The 21232-nt window shown below is 44.0% G+C and overlaps 3 protein-coding genes across 4 annotated transcripts; 1 reads left to right on the forward strand and 2 right to left on the reverse strand.

Annotated features, from left to right (window-relative positions):
- Positions 1-1902: 1902 nt before the first annotated feature.
- On the reverse strand, positions 1903-8688 carry mzt2b (mitotic spindle organizing protein 2B). Of its 2 annotated transcripts, XM_070850222.1 has the most exons (5): positions 8647-8688; positions 8227-8415; positions 6668-6831; positions 5072-5209; positions 1903-3176 (listed from the first exon to the last, which is right to left on the reverse strand). In XM_070850222.1, exons 2-5 carry the CDS (start codon positions 8400-8402, stop codon positions 3031-3033), a joined length of 624 nt encoding a protein of 207 aa, XP_070706323.1. In that variant the 5' UTR covers positions 8403-8415; positions 8647-8688; the 3' UTR covers positions 1903-3030. The 2 variants fall into 2 exon arrangements, with proteins under 2 accessions (XP_070706323.1, XP_070706324.1); XM_070850223.1 differs by lacking the exon at positions 5072-5209.
- Positions 8689-9862: 1174 nt separating this feature from the next.
- Positions 9863-16741, forward strand: trim23 (tripartite motif containing 23). The gene is made up of 11 exons (XM_070850220.1): positions 9863-9961; positions 10799-10961; positions 11412-11533; positions 11622-11900; positions 11991-12173; positions 12252-12467; positions 13290-13424; positions 13511-13640; positions 13734-13844; positions 14760-14884; positions 14982-16741. Exons 1-11 carry the CDS (start codon positions 9863-9865, stop codon positions 15159-15161), a joined length of 1743 nt encoding a protein of 580 aa, XP_070706321.1. The 3' UTR covers positions 15162-16741.
- Positions 16742-16784: 43 nt separating this feature from the next.
- On the reverse strand, positions 16785-21093 carry ppwd1 (peptidylprolyl isomerase domain and WD repeat containing 1). Its single transcript, XM_070850219.1, has 11 exons — positions 20947-21093; positions 20744-20846; positions 20202-20305; positions 19960-20080; positions 19408-19855; positions 18918-19108; positions 18340-18529; positions 17923-18104; positions 17755-17836; positions 17485-17667; positions 16785-17006 (listed from the first exon to the last, which is right to left on the reverse strand). Exons 1-11 carry the CDS (start codon positions 21077-21079, stop codon positions 16863-16865), a joined length of 1881 nt encoding a protein of 626 aa, XP_070706320.1. The 5' UTR covers positions 21080-21093; the 3' UTR covers positions 16785-16862.
- Positions 21094-21232: the final 139 nt, after the last annotated feature.

Genomic DNA, 21232 nt, shown 5'->3' on the forward strand with positions numbered 1-21232 from the left:
CCCCAGTTTTTTGTCACCTGGGAACAGCTTGCACAGAGAGAGTGTGAGAACCAGGTTTAGACCAACACCTTACATTAATGATTTGCCAACAGCTTTGACTAGCTCATTATTCAATGTGCCGTTCGCCTTGCCTCGCACACAATAGCATCATTTCATCGTCTCTATTGATTAATGGTGCATACAGTGTGTACACGCGCGCACTAATTCACATGCCTGAGCGTGCAGGGTGCGCCTGAGTGAAGGATAACACTTCCCATTTAATGGAGGACTCTGCACCAGCCATGAAATTCCCTCATAACAAAATAAACACATCCAAAAAGCTGGAGTAGATGCCAATGGAAATCCAACATAGTGGAGGGGCCCCGGCGGTAGCTTGGAGCCACACTGGCCCCTGTGGGTCACGTCAGGAACTACAGTCTGGCAGCAAGTTTGAAGAAATAATTTCCCAGCCATTTACCTTTGTCAAACACATTTAGGTTCCTCTGAGCAAAACAACGGCGAGCACCAACAGCTGGTGAGTATTTATTTTGGGAAGTGGAGTCAGAGGGGTGTCTGAGCTTCCTTGATCATGAACCAAACTGCCATTACCATGACCACTGATAACAGTAGGAATAGTAAACAAGCTAATCACCGAGGGCCTATTTGTATTCTCATTTGTGTTTGCATGCACTGATGTGCAGGGGGAGGGCGCAGAGACCAGAAAAACAGGCGAGGGAGGCGGCGGAGGAGGAGGAGAGCAGGGATGGAGGGTGGGTTTTGAGCGTGAAAGGGTTAAGTTCCCTCCCTGGTTGCATGATGCTTTCCCTTGCTCTGTCAAGCCCCATTAAACCTGCTACACCACAGCAATAAGGTGCCATCAATTACAGGCACACTGCCATCAATGCAGAGCACAGAGGAGAGGAGAGGAGAGGCAGGAACACATAAACAGGACAAACGGCCACATAAAAGACCTGCAGCTACATAAAGCCCTGCAGCCTGCCTCATAAGACGGCTACACACACACACACACACACACACACACACACACACACACACACACACACACACACACACACACACACACACACACACACACACACACACACACACACACACACACACACACACACACACACACACACACACACACACACACACACACACACACACACACACAGCATCTCACTGCTCTGCCTCTCTGTGCATCACCTCTGAGGTGTCGGCTTGTGAATGACAGGATGCTTTGTTTCAAATACACACGAAATGCATTCATTTCAGATTCACTCTCATTCATGATAGCAAGTTAGCCAGTTACAAAAAGGCTGAAAGATAAAATAAATAATAGGATTTGGGCACACTGGCTGATGCCATTAATTGCAGCGTGCTTCTACTGCCCCCATGTGACAGCAAGGGAGACGATTCAGAACAAAAAGGAGGCACAAGCATCAAAACCCAAACTTTTACAAAAGAAATAAATAAATAAGTCGCCCTCCCGCACGCATTCCTGCTCACAACCGAGGGACAGAAAAATAAAAAGTAAAAAATTAGACCGTGACAGAATGTATCAGTCAAGGTTCTGGCTGTATTATCAACCATTAAATAAGAGAAAGACAGGACAGCTACTCATTCAGGGCCCGACAAAGAGAAAACACAGACCACGTCTGAAGGTGACTGTTGCCATCCAGCACAGAAAGGACTCAGTCTGCTGTCGTGTCTTAGAAGATGGTGTAAAAACTAAATAACAGAAAATCTCATTTAAAAAGAAGAAAAGTACGACACAACAAATATTAGGGATGAACTGATCCCATTTAAGGAGGATTGTTAGTGTTGACTGATTCAGTCAAAGCGAGGCGCCAACTCAGTATGAGGAGGTAAAGTTAGAGATAAAAAGGCTCGACTTTAACAGGTGTGATGTTATTTGATTTATTTAACATTGATCATTATATAAAAAGTCGCACATTGAATACAGACATCTTCATTTTTCAGGTAGGAAAAAAAAAAAAAAACGTTTCCTTCGTCATTCTCATAAAACAACCAGACAAAAGGCTTCACTCACTGACAGTAACACCTGCCTGAGCCAGAACCAGGAGGTTTTTATACATTTTGTTAGAACGCTGAAGGATCAGTTCACCCAAATTTCTCGCTTAACATCAGTTGCGTCCGTCCATTCATGCTGCCAGGTAGATTCTGTTTAATCCTCCATGGTTTGAGATATCTGACTGTCTGGATTATCCAGGGCAGAGGTTTTCAAACCGAAAGGGAGAGTTGAATGGGGGGGTGGGGGGCAAAGAGGGAGACATCAGGTGCACCTGATTACTCAGACAAATGTAAACACACACAGATTCAGTGTGACTCACTTTCCGAGGATATCAGTGTCTCAGCGTCTCAGATAAACATCCAGAAACCTGCTAATAGGAGGAGTTGCTTCATAACTCCAGAACTTGTCAGAGAATCATCACGTTTTTAAGTTTTCTTCAGCATCAGAGTAATCCAGTGACGGGTGTCTGTGCACCCATGGGTGGACTGCAAACAGGAACTGCTAGCAGCTAATCCGGCAAACTTTTAAACGGTGCCAACAAGTACAGGCTCAAAGAACGGGACTTAAACTGCACCACATTATAAATCACCGAACCTGTTGAATTTATAATTTCAAGGATGTTTCTTTAGTATATATTTGACACCTGAGCAGACAGGGGTGTTGGGAGTGATGCTCTTCTCTTGATTTTAGGTTGCCAACTGTGTTACACTTTGAAGACCCCTGATCCAGAGTTATCCGGACTTTGTGGAAAGACTGGGGAATCTTAAAACGGTCATGTGTCAATGCTGCATTTCTTTTGTCCTCCACTGTATTGAGGTTTAGGTGGCAGTTATCTCAAAACCAAGGTGGATAAAACAGATCCCATAATGAGAAAACATGTATTTGAATTGGGGGTTTTTGTCATTATTTCAGGTGAACTGGCCCTTTAAACTAGGCTCCACAATAAGACATACAGATAAGTTAAATGTAAGGTAAACGACATATTTACAAGCGCTCTCATATTGACCTGAGCCTTATGTGGAGTTTATCTGTGAGGAGGAGCTACTGCTGCCGGAGCTCTTGGTCTTCTGCCCTCTGGTGGCGCTGGGCTGCCGCTGCACTCGCTGGCTGGAGGCCTCTCTGCTCTTCTCACTGTGGCTCGCTCCGGCTTTGCCGCGCACTGCCGACACAAAGCAAGCAAACACACAGAGTTCAAAAAAAAAAAAAAAAAAAAAAAAAGGAGCAGGCGGACGTCGAGTTACTGTGATTGTTGCTTCACATGTTCCAAACAACATGGAAAATGGAAAAGGGGCACCAGCAGGCAAAAGATGCAAATGAAGAATGTTGTTTTATATAGAGGAGAGGGAACGGTTGAGATTTCTTACCTTCTTTTAACTACAATTTATAGCGCTGCACATCAACACTGCACACTTGACTGTAGCAAGAACCATAAAGTGACTAGAAAGGGCTTTTAGCAACAATGAAGTGTGATGATTCAGTGCGTCTCAAGAGACTTGAGAACGCGTTACATCTGAGAGGAGAAATAAATTCTTCCTTACAATTTAAAAAGTAAGTAATAAAACACACCCTTGCTACACTCAGTACTCTCAGGGGTTTACTTCCACAGTCTCATTCGGTCTGGTATGAGCGGCAGCTTACGGTGGCTAACATTAGCAAATGTCAGAGAGAGATTTCAGTTCACTGACTTTACGACTCTCCCCTGTTTGCTAATGTTACACTATGATTTGGCATTTATCATCATCTTGTAATAAAGTTCTAATAATGACCTAATATTTCACTACCTCAATAAACCTTCACACATCTACATAAAACTCTGACATAGTTTTGTATGATGACATGCTGTGGTTAGTCTCAGGGCTGCATCGCTCACATTACTGAAGACGGCTGCAAGTCAGATGTTTCAAGTGATTACAGTTGTATTTTGCTCTGTGATCAACAAGTCCTAACCAAAAAAAAAAAAAAAAAAAGCCAAGGTGCACAGCTTTACAAAAATGCATAGACACCAAGTACATTGATTGAAGGCTTTTTAATTTTTGCAAAGCAGTGTGCCTTTGGTATTTTTTTGGTTATGACTTACTGAAGTACAAGTCTAACCCAAGTCTTGTCCCTTGAATCCAAAGAGCACCTGTTTATGATTTCTGCACCAGTAAAGTAGCCCTCAGCCAATCTCCCCATGTTTTCTCTCTGAGATCACAGTTCTAGTTAGACCTTAACTTTTTTTTTTTTTTTTTCATGGAAGAAAAAAAAAAAAAAAACCTGTGCTCCCACACACTTTTCTCTGCTTTGTTTGTTTCGCTCAAGCGATGACCTTGACCAGTAAGTTTAACTGCCAGTACTGTTTCACACTGCAGCAGACTAAAAACATGAAAACATTAAAGGGATAGTTCAGATTTGGAGTGGGGTTGTGTGAGGTACTTATCCATTGGCCTTTTTTATTTTGGTGGCTAAAATACATTTTTTTGCTCCCCCCACATTATCCAAACTATCCCCTTAACGTGTTACAGTACGTATCACATACTGTATCAGCACTGTCAAGCTGCTTTTCCCCAAAAATACTACGATTAAACCCAATATGTGGGCTGTTTGAATTAAACTGCTTTGCTCACAGTATAGATTTCTATCCTCTCCGTTCGGTTGGCTCAGTATGTTTGACTAGGAGGAACCACAACGTTAAGAAATTCTTTGTGAATCAACTCAGAATCATATAAATGTAATTGTAAAAAATGTAATATTTTCCTGTACTTGTTGATCAGAAATGTTAAAACATCACCCAAAATGTGTATAAACACCCTTCAAACGCATCCATTGGCAAGTGAATATGTCCACTTCTTTTCTAGTCCACACGCACACGCATGCATGTCCACATGCACACACACACAGTTTCCACTCAGTAGAATCATGAAATGAAGAATGATAGCATGTAGTTTCTGCACAACCCAGATCCAAACAGCAAGCATCTAGTACACAACACTGATATAAGAAAGGCAGGCAGGCAGGCAGGCAGGCAGGCAGGCAGACAGGCGGAGGTGTACGGCACAGAGTGCCAGCGGGGACCTTGAGAGTGAGGAGAGCTAGAGTCTTGGGGGCCGTAGACCACTATCTTAGTGTTGACCCTCGTGGCTCTGGGGCCAGACGCTGAGGGAGGAGCTGCAGGAGGCTTAGGGCTCTTTCCAGAGACCAAAGAGTCCTCTTCTTCAGGACACAAGACGAGCAGAAAAAATAGAATTCAAAGGGGATAGAAAAGAAATTAGAAAGGATTGAGACATGCACACAGTGAAGATCAGCTTCTATTCCTTTTTATGACTATCTATTGTACATCCTTGGTCTCAGGCGGTGCAGAGTGCAGGACAAGAATCTCTACTACAGTCTGTACAGCAGCACTTAAGTGGAGGAATGTGAATATTTCACATGCTTGGAAAAAGGGAAGAGAAGCAAAGAGCGCAGGAATAATAGCAAGAGCAAACTGAAAAGGTAACAACAGTCAGAAAAAAACATTTGAAAATTCTGAAAGTCGTGGCCTTTTCTACACTTTTTTATGAAAAGCTGGGAGCCTGTGTGCTGCAGACCTTGAGCTCTTTACACTTTCACTTTGTAGAAAAGGGACACACACACACACACACAGTCATGTTTCCATCACTTCAGAAGACATTACACTGACTTGAATTCATTTCTTGGAGACCAACCTCAGCTATAACCACTGCTTTTCTAGACCTAACCCTTGCCCTGACCTTACAGGGATAGTTCAGATGATTTGAAGTGTGGTTGCATGAGGTGTTTATCCATAGTCAGTGTATTCCCTACAGTAGAAAGCTGTCAGCACACCCCCTGTTTGGAGGGGAGACAGGAGAGTCGGCACGGACACTCAGCGATGTACTGAAGTGGACGGAGGCAGCAGGAAAACATTTTAGCCACCAAAAAAAAAAAAAAAGGTAGGTCTAAAAAATAGAATCAAAAATCAATATCAGTTTAAATATGCTATATTTAGAGTACACTGCCATCAGGCAGCCTTTTCAGACAGAACTGATCACCGTCTTGCTTGGCCTGCATCAAAGCAACCAGACTCCATTGACAAAAACAGCAATTTTAGCTCACAGAATGTAGAAGTTTGCTGCACTGCCGTTGCCTCGATGAGTGAAATAACACGTTTCTTTAGACCCAAACTAAACATTTAAAAACAGAATAGTCACAAAACAACATGAGCAAACTAACCTATCGAGCCCAAAGCAGAGTAGCAGGTCCCGTGTTATGCAAGGTAAAATTATTGTTTTTGTCAATGGGGTGTGGTGGCTTTCGAGAGAGTGAAGAAAAAAAAATAAAGAATAAGTTCAGATGTGTAGAAAAGGGCTTTCTGACTGGCTGCAAGTATAATGTACACTTAAAGTGATAGAGATATTTATTTTATTATGACCTTTGCAGGTGGTCAAAATTGAATGCCCCATTCACCGCAGTACATTACTTACCCTATAATACCCTAAAAGTCTTCACTTTAAAATATGATTTATATTTCTATATCATGCTGGCTGTGAAAAAAAAAAAAAAAAAGGACTTATTGGGCCTCTGCTCTGGACTGTATGGGGCAGCTTCCACCTGCACTATTTCTAGTAGCACGCGGGCTACAATGACCCTTAATGCTCGGAGGACGGCTCTAACCTCTGGCCTCTGTGGGTGCTGTGGCGATGTTAGCCGTGTGGGAGGCGGCTGAGGACTCCGCGCTGCTGCAGCTCTCGGCCAACCTCTGGCCTGCGCACATTGCCTTCAGAGTCTGGAAGACGGCCTGAGGAGCCACGTTCATCTTTAACAAGTCCACGATGATCCTGGAAGGGCAGCAACAGGACGTGGAAGAGTGTGAAGTCAGTGTTTCCCGCTGTGAATTACTCCATGTGCACAAACGTCACGTTTCTGCAGGGGTGGTAGAAGCATCGTGCACCAACACAACAAAGACTATGTTTACGTGCACGCTAATGCTCCAAATATGATGCGGTTCATGTTATAACAGCACATTCAGTTTGGATATTCTCAGTGTAGCATTTTCTTATTAAGATAACATTCAGGTTTTAAGCACATTATTTGGACATGTACATAGAGCCTTCTGGATTTGCATTTCAGTTGAGGTTTTTAACCAGTTTGCGACACACGACCTCTTGCCTGTGCGTTGGAAACAAACCAACTGTCCAGCAGTTGGCTGGGGCAAATAAACACACATTTCTGACTGGAAGGAGAAACACACACCTACTTTTAAATATTTTGACAGACTGTTTTTTTGGATAGGCGCAAATATCGCAATTCCCACCTTTCAAGAAGGTCGATGAAGGAATGAAAGAGGATCACAGTGTTAAACAAGTTCACCAACGGTGGTAAACTTAGAAAAAGAATGGCTGCATGTAAAGAGGAATATGAGGGACATGTTGATTTTGATTAGCCGTGTAAAAGGCCTAAGCTTATATTGTCTTTAAGGGCTAAAACTGGAATCTTTTGTGCATGTAAAAGGTAGTTAATGTAAAAGTACTCCACTTCAAGTAAGAGTCCAGCATTCAAAACTGGTATTAGTAGACAGGGTTATGGTTTGGGTGTAAAAATCTATCTATGGCTTATCCAGAGGTTCCCAATATAACGATGTGCCCCCGTCAAATGGGTCACAAGGTAAATCTGAGGTCATTACTTTATATTTTTATTCTTATTTTATTTTTAAGTATTTTTTCTGTTGGACTTTCAGATCTTTGCTGACTTTAATTCTTTAAATATTGTATAATTTTACCTTTTTGAGGCAACCCATCATAGATAGATCTATCTATCGATCTATCTATCTATCTATCTATTAGGGGAAACAGGTATCCAGTAGCTCTCACATTCAACTGACAAACAATAAAATGGACAAATAAATAATAAAAGTCTGTGAAACAATAAAATGATGCAGTGAAATCAGTAAAAAGTGAGCACAGTTCCACATTGCCAAAAATAAATGAATAAATAAATAAATAAATAAATAAGGCACTATTGTAGTAAACTAGTCTTGTATCTAAACATCTGAGACATTTAGAGAGGAGATGTCTGTCTGTCTGGTGGAGCTGCTAACACCTGATGGCCACAAACCAAATAGATTATTGATAATCATCAATAATTTATTGTATTTTGAGAACCTCTCATGTGTTTTTAATGGATACCTGTGGTGGCCTAGTAGGTGCCCACCTACTTGAGTGACTCTCACTTACTTGAAGACCTCCTGGTCCACAGTGATCCCTGCAGCCTGCGTCAGTTCAAACAGCTCTGCCTCCTCAGCACTCAGGACTTTCTTCTTCTTTATGGCATATTTCTGCACGTTACTGGTCACCACCAGCCCGGGGGAGTCCGGGGCCGAGGGCAGCGTTGGTGGGGCTTGTTGAGACATCGGTGACAGCTGCCTGAGTGGACGTGGAAGAATATGAATAAATAAAGTTCAATTCAAATCAAGTCAATAAATCTGTGTACACGAGCCTGTGGTGCACCATCAGCTAGCTAGTAGCTTCCCGCCCGGAGTGGAAACACCCCAAAATGTTAACTTGTTTCGACCTGCTGTCTAAATATTAACAAACACATGACCTCCAGACTGATTCACACATCAAATAACTGTCATACTCAAGTGGAAAACACACCTGCCGTTAAATTAGCAGCTGTGAGCGTTCAGAGAATGGTGAGGAGCGGCGCGTCTTGAATACGTCATCACTAGGAGACACAACCCGTGTTGTCTTATGGGATTTGTAGTCAGCACGAATTCATTTCCAGCATTTATTTATTTATTTTTTAACTATGAAAGTATAAATCAGGAAAATGTATTTTAATTTTTAAAAGTAAAAGTACTCAGTTCTTACGGAGGAGATTATTTCTAAACAAGTCTTTCTTGACCCTTATAAGCTTTTTCTGTTTATATCGGTAGAAACACAATTATAGTAAATAGTAAAAATCAACTAGCATTTATAGATCTGTCCTTGCTTGCAAAACATGTAATCCAGTGTTTTGGAAAAAGAGGCCAAGCTTCTACACAATGGATGAGACAGATTAGTCCTTCCCATAACACATTAATTATGGGAAGGATGTAGATTTAACACATGATCAAGTGACCGACTCATTTCTGCAGACAATCAGTTTCTAAGCCTTTTTTTCCTTGTAAACACGTGTTGTGTTTTCCTTCAATTGCAATTAACATATTTTATTTTATATAGATTACCAGTTGTTGTTGTTTTTTTTGCCAATGCAGCAATTTTATGAGGTGTTATAAACTATTTGATTGGAAAAAACTTCATTTCATGTTGCTGAAAAATTTAGGATTAATCTGTTGATCATTTTCAACGAATGACTGGGTTCAAAGTTGACAGATAAATGAAGTGAAGTAAAAGCTATAATATTTTCCAATATATTATTTGTTCAGTCTTGTTGTCCTTGTTTGGGCAGTGTGTATTAAATAAATAGGTAATAATGATTTATTCTTACAACATATAAGAAATCATGTTTTATGACATGGTATCACAAGATAATTTAAGTATATATTAATGTATAAAAATATATATAATCTGACAGGTCAGGAAAATTGAGGATTTTCATACTGCGCATGCGCCTCAAAGAAGGGCAGTAGATGGCATCGTAATGTTTCTCGCTCTCTTTGAGAGACAATTGTTAAAGTATCGGTCTCGTATCACATTACATACATTTACGACACGCTAACGAAGTTCATTGTATGATTACGAGGAAAAACAACACCTAAAAGACGACAGAACGGCTTTGTACGCTAATGGGGTTTGACAGAGCGAAACCGGAAGTACTTGCGGGATAGTCCTCTCGCACCTGCTCTGTTCTCTGCGCTGTCGTCCAAGAATGGCCGCCGCTGCAGCAGGAATAAACAAGCAGGGCGCCGTGGCGACGATGGAGCCCTGCATCCGACACGGGAGGGGAGCCAGTGGAAGCACGGTGAAGGTTGTAAACACTGGCACTAACATCCGCAGCTGGATAATGTCCGCAGTGCTCGTGTCGTTTGCTTTGTCCGCCCGAAGCGCCGACAGCAGGCTAGCCCTGCGTGGCTGCTGGTTTTGGCTGAATGCTGCTGCGTTGGCGGCTCTGGGTGCCAAACAGTGGCACAGATTTCATACGAGCTTCGTGTAAAAGTTGCACCAGAAGGGGCTGTTTTGCGGCCGTATTTCACAGATGGGTCAGCTGTGTGTGTGTGTGTGTGTGTGTGTGTGTGTGTGTGTGTGTGTGTGTGTGTGTGTGTGTGTGTGTGTGTGTGTGTGTGTGTGTGTGTGTGTGTGTGTCTGCTGCATGCTAACTGGGCTCTGCTAGCTGCACTAGCTGTGGGGGACCGCAGCTCGCCTCGATTTAAGTCCCTGCGCAGCTTGCATGCAAGTTAAATCCCACTTGTCTGGAAAATGCGTCTGCAGATGGCAACATAGCATTTGTTTGAACATCACAGCTGGAAATCAGGGGGGTTAAGCATCTGTAACACAGGATCAAGGTGACTGTAGCTCATCCTGAGACTCTTTGATTTGGCTTTTCTATGTTCTCTTGTTAGGTGTCACTCTCATCATGTCTTTTATTAAATGTTTCTCCCCCCAGACTTCAGATTTCTCTGTAACATTCTGGGTTTTAATGGGAGTTCATCAAATCAAGTCCAGTTTTATTTATACACCCTCAAATCGCAAATTACAATTTGCCTTAAAGGTCTTTTTAATCTGTAAAGTATACAACACCTTCTGTCCTCCCAAAGAAAACTTTAAAGAGGAAAACTTGCTGACCAAGCTGTGTGTTTCTTCCCAGGTGCTGGAGTGTGGTGTGTGTGAGGACGTCTTCTCCCTCCAGGGGGACAAAGTCCCTCGTCTTCTGCTCTGTGGTCACACAGTGTGCCACGACTGTCTCACCCGGCTGCCCCTCCACGGCCGAGCGGTCCGCTGCCCCTTCGACAGACAGGTCACTGAGCTGGGTGAGTGGCACCTTTTCTGCTGCTGCAATAACATGTTTAGGCATCTGCCCCTTTTTTATCTTGGCCAGTTGTTTAGATACTTTGGTTGGAGGTCAAGTTTCATTCTGACCAGCTTTGCTCTGTACAGTGATAAAGCAGGAACAGAGGTAAACAGGCATATCTTACGATGATAAAAAAGGATCATGTGAACCACTTTCGACTGCTGTGAGACTCCAGAGAGCGTGTGTGTGTCTGCCTGGAGAAAGATTTCATCCTTTCAGGTCAAACCAACAGAGGATCGTACATCCAGGGACCTTCAGGGGTTTTCTTCCTCTGAACTTATGGCAGAAACATTCAGCAACATCGAAGCAAAGCTGATTAAAAGCCCCTAAAGGTGTATGTAGATGTGATGACAGATCACCTTTCACTGTTTACTATTTAGATTTTCCTGTTTTTTAAACGTGTGTTTAGGCGACTCTGGAGTTTGGGGTCTGAAGAAAAACTTTGCGCTGCTTGAACTCTTGGAGCGTCTCCAGAATGGAGCCTCCAACCAGTCGGGGATGGCGGAGGACGCCCTGAAAGGCATGGGAGAAGTAAGAGAGCGGCGGTTTTACTCCCACAGATGCACCACCCCCCCCACACCTACTGCACCTTTCATTCACAACTCTTCCTTTCAATCAGTGTATAATCCGGTGTGACGAGGACGAGAGCCACACGGCCTCTATGTACTGCACCGTGTGTGCCACCCACCTGTGTGCCGAGTGCTCCCAGCTCACCCACTCCACCCGCACGCTGGCCAAACACCGTCGGGTGCCGCTGGCTGACAAGCCTCATGAGAAGACCCTGTGCCCACAGCATCAGGTCCACGCCATCGAGTTCGTCTGCCTGGAGGAGGCCTGCCAGTCGGGGCCGCTCATGTGCTGCGTGTGCAAGGAGTACGGCAAGCACCAGGGACACAAGGTAGCTGAAAACGAGCTCCAGTCACCGGTCTCATGTTCGGCATCCTCATACAAAGAGACGTGCTCATGTGCTCTCCAACTCTCTTTTCAGCACGCTGTTCTTGAGACCGAAGCTAATCAGATCCGAGCGTCCATTCTGGACATGGCCCACTGCATCCGCACCTTCACAGATGAAGTGTCCGAGTACTCGAGGAAGCTGGTGGGCATCGTGCAGCAAATAGAAGGCGGAGAGCAGATAGTGGAGGACGGAGTCGGCATGGCACACACCGAACACGTGAGAGACGCCTTCCTTTTGTAGCCGTGATTGTAGTGTTCTTCCGGCATCAGCACTAACACGCAGCGTCTTCCTCAGGTCCCCGGCACCGCAGAGAGCGCACGGTCCTGTGTGCGAGCTTACTTCGCTGACCTCCACGAGACTCTGTGCCGGCAGGAGGAGATGGCGCTCAGCGTGGTGGACGCTCACGTCAGGGAGAGGCTGATCTGGCTGCGGCAGCAGCAGGAGGACATGACCATCCTGCTGTCTCAGGTGTCCACCGCCTGCCTGCACTGTGAGAAAACACTTCAGCAGGTGGGAGATGAACAGACTGACGTCTCTAAAGGGAAACTTTGCCCGTTTTCATCCGGCTTCGTCTCATCATAGTGGGGTAGTAAATGTAAATGAACGATGTTTAGCTTTCCTCTGCACCCAGAGCTCCCTGAGCAAGTAAAAAACCACGTCAGGCAAGTAGATCTGTTCATTACACCACACCTGATTTAAGGTTTTAATCCCTGTTCCCTTAAAAACAAACTCCATAAAGTGATTCCCTGGTGTTACCTGTGCTCAGGGCTGCAGCTGACTCATGCAGCTCACAGAGTCGTACTCTCCTCCCACTCGACTGCAGAATAACTGAGTCCTGCTTTTAGTCGTCAGAGATCTCAGACAAGCTTCACAGCCTGCAGTGGTTTGTTTGAGGTCGAACGCTGCAAAAGCTCTATGTTAAACTTTTAGATGGATTTTTATTTTCTTGTGTTTGTGTGTGTGTGTGTGTGTGTAGAGAAATCTAAAAACTATATTTACTATAAAAAAAGTTAACTTTGGTCTTTGTTGTTATTTGATAACCACTAATGATTAAATGATTAATTGACTTCAGGCAAGTAACAGTGATTTCTTAACGTGGCTTCAGGGCTGCAGATTGTACAAAAAATGTAAAAGTATAATCTGCTGGTTAAACAACAATCCCAGAGCGTCGGCTGGTGGAAAGTTAAACATTGTTCATTTGCACACGCCGCTCACATGGTAATGATACAAAGCCAGGAGAAAATGTGCAGTTTCCCTTTAAAGATTAGGCCTCCAGAATGGGCCGGCAGTGCAGCGATGGGCCTGACACATGCTGCTTCCTTCCTGCTGTAGGATGACTGCAGAGTTGTGCTGGCGAAGCAGGAGATCAACTGTTTGCTGGAGACACTTCAGAAGCAGCAGCACCAGTTCACAGAGCTGGCAGATCACATCCAGCTGGATGCAGGCATCCCCGTCACCTTCACTAAGGTACGCACTGCCTGTCACCGACGGCACAGAGCTCGGTTGACCTCCAGTACGCAACAATCCAGATAAAAATGTGTTTTCGGTTTCAGGACAACCGGGTCCACATTGGTCCTAAGATGGAGATCCGGGTAGTGACCCTCGGGCTCGACGGAGCTGGAAAAACCACCATCCTCTTCAAGCTGAAGCAGGATGAGTTCATGCAACCCATCCCGACCATCGGTAAGTGACCCCGCGGCACAGTGGGCTCACGTGAGGTCATCCACGGCACAGATCTCTTCAGTATTCAGTGCTGTTTTCATTCTCTCCTCGTAGGTTTCAATGTGGAGACTGTCGAATACAAGAACTTGAAATTCACCATCTGGGACGTGGGTGGAAAACACAAGCTCAGACCCCTCTGGAAGCACTATTATCTGAACACTCAAGGTATCGTCTGTACATGCAGACTTACTCTTTATATTATCCAAAACAGCGTTTAGCATTCCCTGTGTTTTTGTTTTAGCACATAGCACTAAATATATACGTTTTTAAATTATATATATCTTCATTATGTATATTTTAGTGTGCAGAAATCGCTCAAAAGTACCAAAACACTTTGGCAGTTTGATCTTGTTCATGCCGGAGCGTCCTGACACAGAGGACGGAAATAAAACAGCAGCTCGGTTCAGATGGAAACACGTACTATTAATAACAAAAGGTGTTTTACGTGTAAACTGACTTATTAGTGAGTTTCTGTAGGTAGATGAAAATGCATCATCTGAAGCTGTTTTCTATTCATTTGAAGAATATACAAAATACAGAGCCTTTAGATCCTCACCTACTGTACATCTACTAAATACTGCATCTATTTTCATAAAGATATTAAAGGGTCTTTTTCTGTTTATCAATGTCATCAAAGACTCATTAAAACTACGTTGATTGAATTCATAGAAAGTGCTCGATTTTAGCTCGATCATGTTTTCAAGGTTTGAAAAAGGCTTGAATTTGAATGTGCTCCTACAAAAGTGCTGTTAAATTGAAAGTCGCTCATGTAAACCTGTGAAATCAACCCGTCTTCATTTTTCTCAGGTGCATTTATAGTAATAATTTAGATGTGTGATAAAACCATACAACTACTTTAAGTTAACATTGGAAGACGATAAAACATGAAAACTACAAAAGGAGTTTTCATACTTTTTTAGGCCCAGTAATGGAGTCCAGTAGCTGAATTAGAGTTTAATAACACCACCAGTAATGTCAAAAAAAGAAGTACTCATGCACCCTTGAAGGAAATAATTTCTATTAACTTCATAGAAAAGAAACTATTATTTACTTGATGTGTTCTGTCTTGTGCTTGTGCAGCCGTGGTGTTTGTGATCGACAGCTGCCACAGGGACAGACTCATGGAGGCTCACAGCGAGCTGGCCAAGCTGCTGACGGAGAAGGAGCTGAGAGACGCCTTGTTGCTCATCTTCGCAAACAAACAGGTACTGAAACGATATGTAGGCCGACACGCACACACACACGAGAATCTAAATAACCACGGCACAGCTCAGAGTTTATCATCAGTTTGCGTGTTTGCAGGACGTCCCCGGCGTCGTGTCCGTGGAGGAGATGACGGAGCTGCTGAGCCTACACAAGCTGTGCTGTGGGAGGAGCTGGCACATTCAGGGCTGCGACGCCCGCAGCGGGATGGGCCTCCACGAGGGGCTGGATTGGCTCTCCAGACAGCTGGTGGCCGCCGGTGTCCTGGACGTCGCCTAAATGTCACAAGATTGCTTTCCTGGCCCACACTGACTCTCCCAAACCCCCCAGCCTCTGAGCCTTGTTCACCGGTCCTCCCTCCACTCCCAAACATGAACTCTAAAGACTGCAGCTTTAAGCCTGCCCTCCTCATCTTTCCTTCTTTGTGCACCATAGTGGGCAAAGAAAACAAAGATGTAAATACTCTCTTGCTTCACTGAATCAAGAACCTGGATATACGACATCTTAAAGTCACCCCCCCCCCTCCCTCCCCCGGCCTCTGAGAAATATACTCACCGGCCCTGAATCCTGAGTTAAGACTACAAACTCCCATCCTGCTTCATTTCTAAGGCAGCTTTCACAACCTAACACACTACTTCCTTTCGTTTTTCTTTGTTCTAACCTTTTGAAGAGCCGAGCTGTTTCTCTGGTATCTATAGCTTGTTAACTTAGGTCCAGTAAAATGTTAAAAATGCTCCTTGTGCCCTGCCAGAGTGGACTCCATCTGTGTTTTCTATCTCACATTACTCATCATAACCAGCACTATATGTGACAGTAAGCGTAACTAAATGCAGAGTAGTCTGTATTGTAATGATAATGTATAATTTGCGTACTTTTCCGTTGACTCAGTAGACTCTGGCGTCAGATTAACTCAGAAAACACTTCAGCTAAATTGAGTAGCTTTGCAGGTTAAGTGAGATGGAACAGACACGTCCACTGTGGTTGAAACGAGGACTTCCAGTGGCTTCAAACTGATGGTCAAATGTTCAGAGTTTGACTGTTTTCTCACTTTGCCTTGACATCCAATGTAAGCAATAGCAGTCGATGTTTCATGGGGTCTTTAAACTGTGTACAAGTTGGTCTTTTTTTTAATATATGAAGCTATTTAATGCCACAGCTGGTCTTGGAATGGCGCACCAGTAGAGTTTTGGCTTGAATGTAGTGTTTTCTGTTACAGAACTGTTTACTGAACTTATTTATGAGTGGGAAACGTGAGCGTTACTTCGATGCGAGGCTGCTGTGAGAAATGAATCCTAGTGCACCGATTCTGCCTCCGTTTTAGTGGAGAGTCTCGTCTCACAGAATCTGTGGAATGCACTCGTTTGCTGCCTCACTACCGGTTTTCATTCGGAAGCAAATTAACCATCTGCTGTCTCTTAGGCGACTCCGAGTATTAATCTCACTGCAAATAAAAAAAGTCTTGTGAAAATATTCCTATTTAAACATCTGTCTGGAGTGCTCATGAGACGGTACACCGTCACTCTGCAGCCTTCAGTAATAACGTAATGTGAAACTTAGTGATTAAACCTAACACTGACACTTGTCTTGTTATTAAGGAAGCATCATTTGACTTTGATTTAATCTTTATTCATTGCTATGTAATGTTTACTACTTGTATCTATGTATAAAAATACAAATTAAAAAAAAAAAAAATGCACGTGTGAAAAGCCTTTTCCACATAGTTTGTGAAAACATTTCCATTTGTTTTTGAGAGACGTAGAAGCACAATGCTCATCGAAACCTTTGTTACCAGTGGACTTGATAATGGCTTTTGTAAATTATTCATAATGTGATGCTGTAAAATAAACAAATTGACCTTATTTGTCTGGTGGGTTTTTTCTTTGAGGTAACTGACGCCTACAATCACACTCAAAGCATTCTTTAATAATTCATTCTGATAAAAAAAGGCATCACTGTACAGGACACTACGAGGACATCCAATCACTTTATGGTGATGTTGATGATGCTGATGTCCTCGTACGGTTTGTCGGTCTTGGGGTTTACTTTGACGTTGGAGATCCTCTGGACAGCCTCCATGCCCTTCGTACACCTTCCAAACACGGTGTGCTTGTTGTCGAGCCAAGGCTGAGCAAAGAAAGAGGCAGAAGCACGTTAATATCACAGACGGGATGTTTTAAGCTCTTCTCAGACGTGGAATCTGTAATGTTGGCCTCATGCGGCTGTTCTAGTTCAGATTATATGACGTGGGGCTGTATGAGGTTATGGTCTGGTTGAGTGATGTGCTGCTGTGGACGGCAGGAGAAGAAAATGTCTTTAAGCCGCTATATTTAGAATGTCAGCTGTCAGAGAGCTCGTTTCAGCTGGGAACTATAGCTGCTCTCTTTCCCTTCGTTCGCATCAAAGCCACCAGACTCTCTTACTGTTCAGGACTCTGGTTGGCTGTGCTAAAGCTGCCTCAATACTAACCACTTCATACATGCATTCAGCCTTTACGTGACTGACTCGTGCCACACTGGGAACGTTATTACGTCAGATTGTCCTTGGGAATTTTGCCAGCACGTTAACAAACCAAGCCACTGTGAACTGTACTGCGGAAACTTACAGTCGGTACAACAGTGATGAAAAACTGTGAGCCGTTGGTGCCGGGGCCTCCGTTCGCCATGCTGAGCGTGTACGGGCGGTCGTGCCTCAGCGTGGCGTGGAACTCGTCCTCAAACTCTCCTCCCCAGATGCTCTCCCCTCCCATGCCTGTGCCTGTGGGGTCTCCTGTCTGGATCATAAAACCCTGCACACAAAGACAGAAGGTAATGCAGCGTCAGATTTTACGGATTAGCGCCTGAATGCGTCTTATTAACCGGAGGAGAGAACTTACCTTGATCACTCTGTGGAACACATGACCGTTGTAGTAGCCGTTCCTGCTGTGAACGCAGAAGTTCTCCACGGTTTTAGGACATCTAGAGACAACAGAGCAAAGACCTGTCACTGTCCTGTTCAGTGGAAAGACGATTTAAGAACAAAGGAATAATGTTCACAGACGTACTCCACGGGGAAAAGCTTGATGTGGATGTCTCCCATGGTGGTGTGAATGATGGCGCTGTCGGACACCCTCTTGGGGCCCTCGGCCTGCGTGGCAGCCATCACCTCTTCCTTCGAGGGCTTCTCGTTAAAGATGTCTCTGTCGGAGTCTGCGCTCTTCGTATCCTCTGGTTCTCTCTTTGAGAACTTAAACGAGACAGAGAGGAGAAGAGTAAAAAAATGTGTAGCATCACCTTCACAGGGGGGCGACTCCAAATAGATGATTTGGTCCAATCTCACAGTCACGTCGTCGTAGTGGAGTGAAAATGTGGTCATGAAACAAAAAAACAGGATTTGACAAAAGGTCAGACCTCACAGATCAGATTTGACATTTCTTGGCCACCCCTGTTTCTACATTTGAATGCCATGTTGTCTCTCTCACCATGTAGAAGCGGTTCTTCTTGAACGCGGTGCAGAATATGGTCGGGTCGGGCTCCACGTTGTCTAAGGCAGGGTTGTCCGATGCCTTCATCTCTACAGTGGGTGCCACTTCCATGGCCTTTGCGACCCCCTGGAACAAACTTAGCTGGACCACACGAATGTTCTCCAACTTCCCGAGGATGCGCACACATCTGGGGAGCAAGACCGTGAAACATTTATTTGATATTTGACATTTATTTAAGGAAATGAAGGTAGGTTGAGGTAATGAAGGTCCTTCGGTGTGTTGACTACTTTAGACTTCCTGTTCTGATCTTGTCTAATCTTAAATTTACACTGACATCATCTACTTCACTGTTCCACTGCTTTCCTTTAAAAAGCACTGGGTTTCCTGAACCGTTTTAAAAGGGACGAGTTATGTTTACATGTGCCACAAATTTAATTAGTGTGGCTTCAGTTTAGACACTCGCCTATAAACTAAATAGATCAGGAGATGAGATACTTCAAGATCTGGATAATTAACTACTTTCCTGAAGAAAACCCTGAAGCACACTGTCTTGCTCCACCTTCATGTGAGCGTACCTGTTGGTCTCCACGTTGATGACCTTGATGCCCAGCATGGTCCCATAGAGCACAAAGTGGCCGGTCTCGTCAAAGATGATATTTGTCAGTCGGATACCATCCACCTTCTCCAGCTCTCTCTCCACAGCCATTCGCCGCCCAAACTCCATGTCGGGCAGCTGCTGCCTCATCTGCTGCAGCTCTGTGAACATCTGGTGCAACATCAAGGTGCGAGAAGCATGTGGATTAGCTACGGCTCACACCCTCTGGTCGGTCGGTTGATGTGCTCTTTTCAGACCAAATTCTCACAGCTGGTGTTACTTTCACTGGGAGAAATGCTTTAAATAGGATTTTTTTGTGTGTATTTATTGTGTTGGGGTGCTGAAATTCACCACCAGAGCGTAGAGGTGAAATAATCATCTGTCTGTCTGTTCAACTGACCAAGATTTTCTACTTGACTAGAATTAACCCAGCAGTAAAGAGCCAGGCTGAGCGATGTGTGAGAACTTACCGTTAATGATTCATCGAACACTCTCATCAGTTTTCCTGTTAGGAAGCGGAAGATCCTGACTTTCCTATCAGAAGCAATGGTGGCCATTTTCGTCCCATCAGGAGAAAATGCCAGACTGGTGGGATAGGTTTTGTGTTTTGCAAACTCATACAAGTCTGTGTCCGTTTTATATTCCCAGCGCACATGCTTGGGGAACCTGAATTCATGTGGGAGGCCAGTCCAGTATTCCAGCATTCCCGCTTTGTCCGCAGAGACGATGACTCTAAATTTGGGATTCAGGCGGATTTGGGACAGCGGGGAGGAGTGCATCTTGTCGAAGACGTGGAGGGGCTGGTTGCCTCCCCTTCCATCATAGATGAAGATCTTCCCTGTGGATTTTTCTGAGCAAGCCACCGTGGAAATGGCGTCACCAGGATTGTAGATCCACTCTGCCTGGCCTGGTTGGAAGCTACACACACACACATCATGTTACACTGGGGTGAACACATCAACACATCTTTGTAAACAGGTTCTACACACACGAGGTGTGACTAATTTGGAATTTAGACTCACCCCAGCTTCAGCATATTGATCATGTCAAAGTTGACAACATCAAATACTTTCATGGCCTGATCATCACCAACAGAACAGCAGAGGGCCCCTTCAGCACTGACTGCGATGCTTTCTATCACACCTGCAGAAAACACACAATCAATGTACTCATCGTTCCAAAAGCAGGAAAGGTAGCATTTTATCCCTTCTTGGCTTTTGCCATCTAATAAACACAGATTGTGATTATGATCATGTGATCATACTCAGATGACTTCTGAAGTGTTTGACAAACTCTATTCCCTCCTCCTCCTTCTTCTTCCAAAACTTGACATGGCCGTCCTGGCTGGCCGTGATAATGAAGTCTGTCCTGGAAAAAAGAAAATAGTACTTTTATGAGACACCGAGTCTGGACTGAGACATAAAGACATGCAAACCTGCTTAAATATTCTCAGATCATTATTATGTTTTGACTGATTCAGGAGTATCATACATCCTGTGCAGCTTTTTGTAACGGGAGATAACTTTAATTATAAAAAGGTGCATTAAGCCACTATAATAAACTAATTAAAGTGTTTATAATATTGTTCCTGAAACCTCAGTTTGGCAAAAGTATAAATGCTAACACATAAATGAAATGCTGGTTTATACTGTATATTTAGGATGTTAATAAATGAGTCATATAATTGTGACTGTACGTGAAGAATACATAGAAGTGGGATTACTCAGTTAGTCTGCAAACCCCCATCAGCAAAGCATGACATGTGTGAATGGGCTTTTGGAACCAGTAAAGCTTGAACACACTTACTTGGTACAAACTATGTGTGTGATAACGTCTCTGTGCATGTAGCTCCGCTCATACATTGCGGCAGAGGGGAGGTTGTCCAGATACACACGCTCAAATTCAAGCACTGAGAGAAACAAAACAAAAACATCCAGAAGTTAGCGGGAGTTTGGTTAGCATGGTTAGCATGATTAGCATCCCTTAGCAACAAACTGCCGGAGACGAACCTTTCCTTTTCTTGGTCTTTGTAGCTTCGCTTGGCATGGGTCCGACCCACTCATCCTCTTCACCGTCTCCATATCCGTCCTGATTATCATCTGCTTTTCGTTTAAGTTCCACATTGTTTTCAGCCGCCGCCATTGCTGCCAACCTTCCGTGTGGTCCTTTCCTGGTTACGGTACTTCCGTTCGACGCCGGGACTTCTGAATTTTCTCTCTGAATAACTCATTAATACGCTGAAATATTTTCTGAACACCTACGCAGTGTGCTACCTTAATTTTCCTGGAGACTTTA

Source organism: Pempheris klunzingeri, chromosome 19 (genome assembly GCF_042242105.1).
Source record: "Pempheris klunzingeri isolate RE-2024b chromosome 19, fPemKlu1.hap1, whole genome shotgun sequence".
Classification (NCBI taxonomy): Eukaryota; Metazoa; Chordata; class Actinopteri; order Acropomatiformes; family Pempheridae; genus Pempheris; species Pempheris klunzingeri.

Coding starts and splice junctions, on each gene's coding strand:
- mzt2b (XM_070850222.1), bottom strand. CDS start 8,402: ATGTCTCAACAAGCCCCACCAACGCTGCCCTCGGCCCCGGACTCCCCC. Junction 6,832..8,226: donor GTGGACCAGGAGGTCTTCAA/GTAAGTGAGAGT, acceptor CTGCCCTTCCAG/GATCATCGTGGACTTGTTAA. Junction 3,177..5,071: donor TAGCTCTCCTCACTCTCAAG/GTCCCCGCTGGC, acceptor TTGTGTCGGCAG/TGCGCGGCAAAGCCGGAGCG.
- trim23 (XM_070850220.1), top strand. CDS start 9,863: ATGGCCGCCGCTGCAGCAGGAATAAACAAGCAGGGCGCCGTGGCGACG. Junction 12,174..12,251: donor GCATGGCACACACCGAACAC/GTGAGAGACGCC, acceptor CGTCTTCCTCAG/GTCCCCGGCACCGCAGAGAG. Junction 13,845..14,759: donor CTATTATCTGAACACTCAAG/GTATCGTCTGTA, acceptor GTGCTTGTGCAG/CCGTGGTGTTTGTGATCGAC.
- ppwd1 (XM_070850219.1), bottom strand. CDS start 21,079: ATGGCGGCGGCTGAAAACAATGTGGAACTTAAACGAAAAGCAGATGAT. Junction 19,856..19,959: donor ATCAATATGCTGAAGCTGGG/GTGAGTCTAAAT, acceptor GTGTGTGTGTAG/CTTCCAACCAGGCCAGGCAG. Junction 18,530..18,917: donor ATCAACGTGGAGACCAACAG/GTACGCTCACAT, acceptor CTTGCTCCCCAG/ATGTGTGCGCATCCTCGGGA.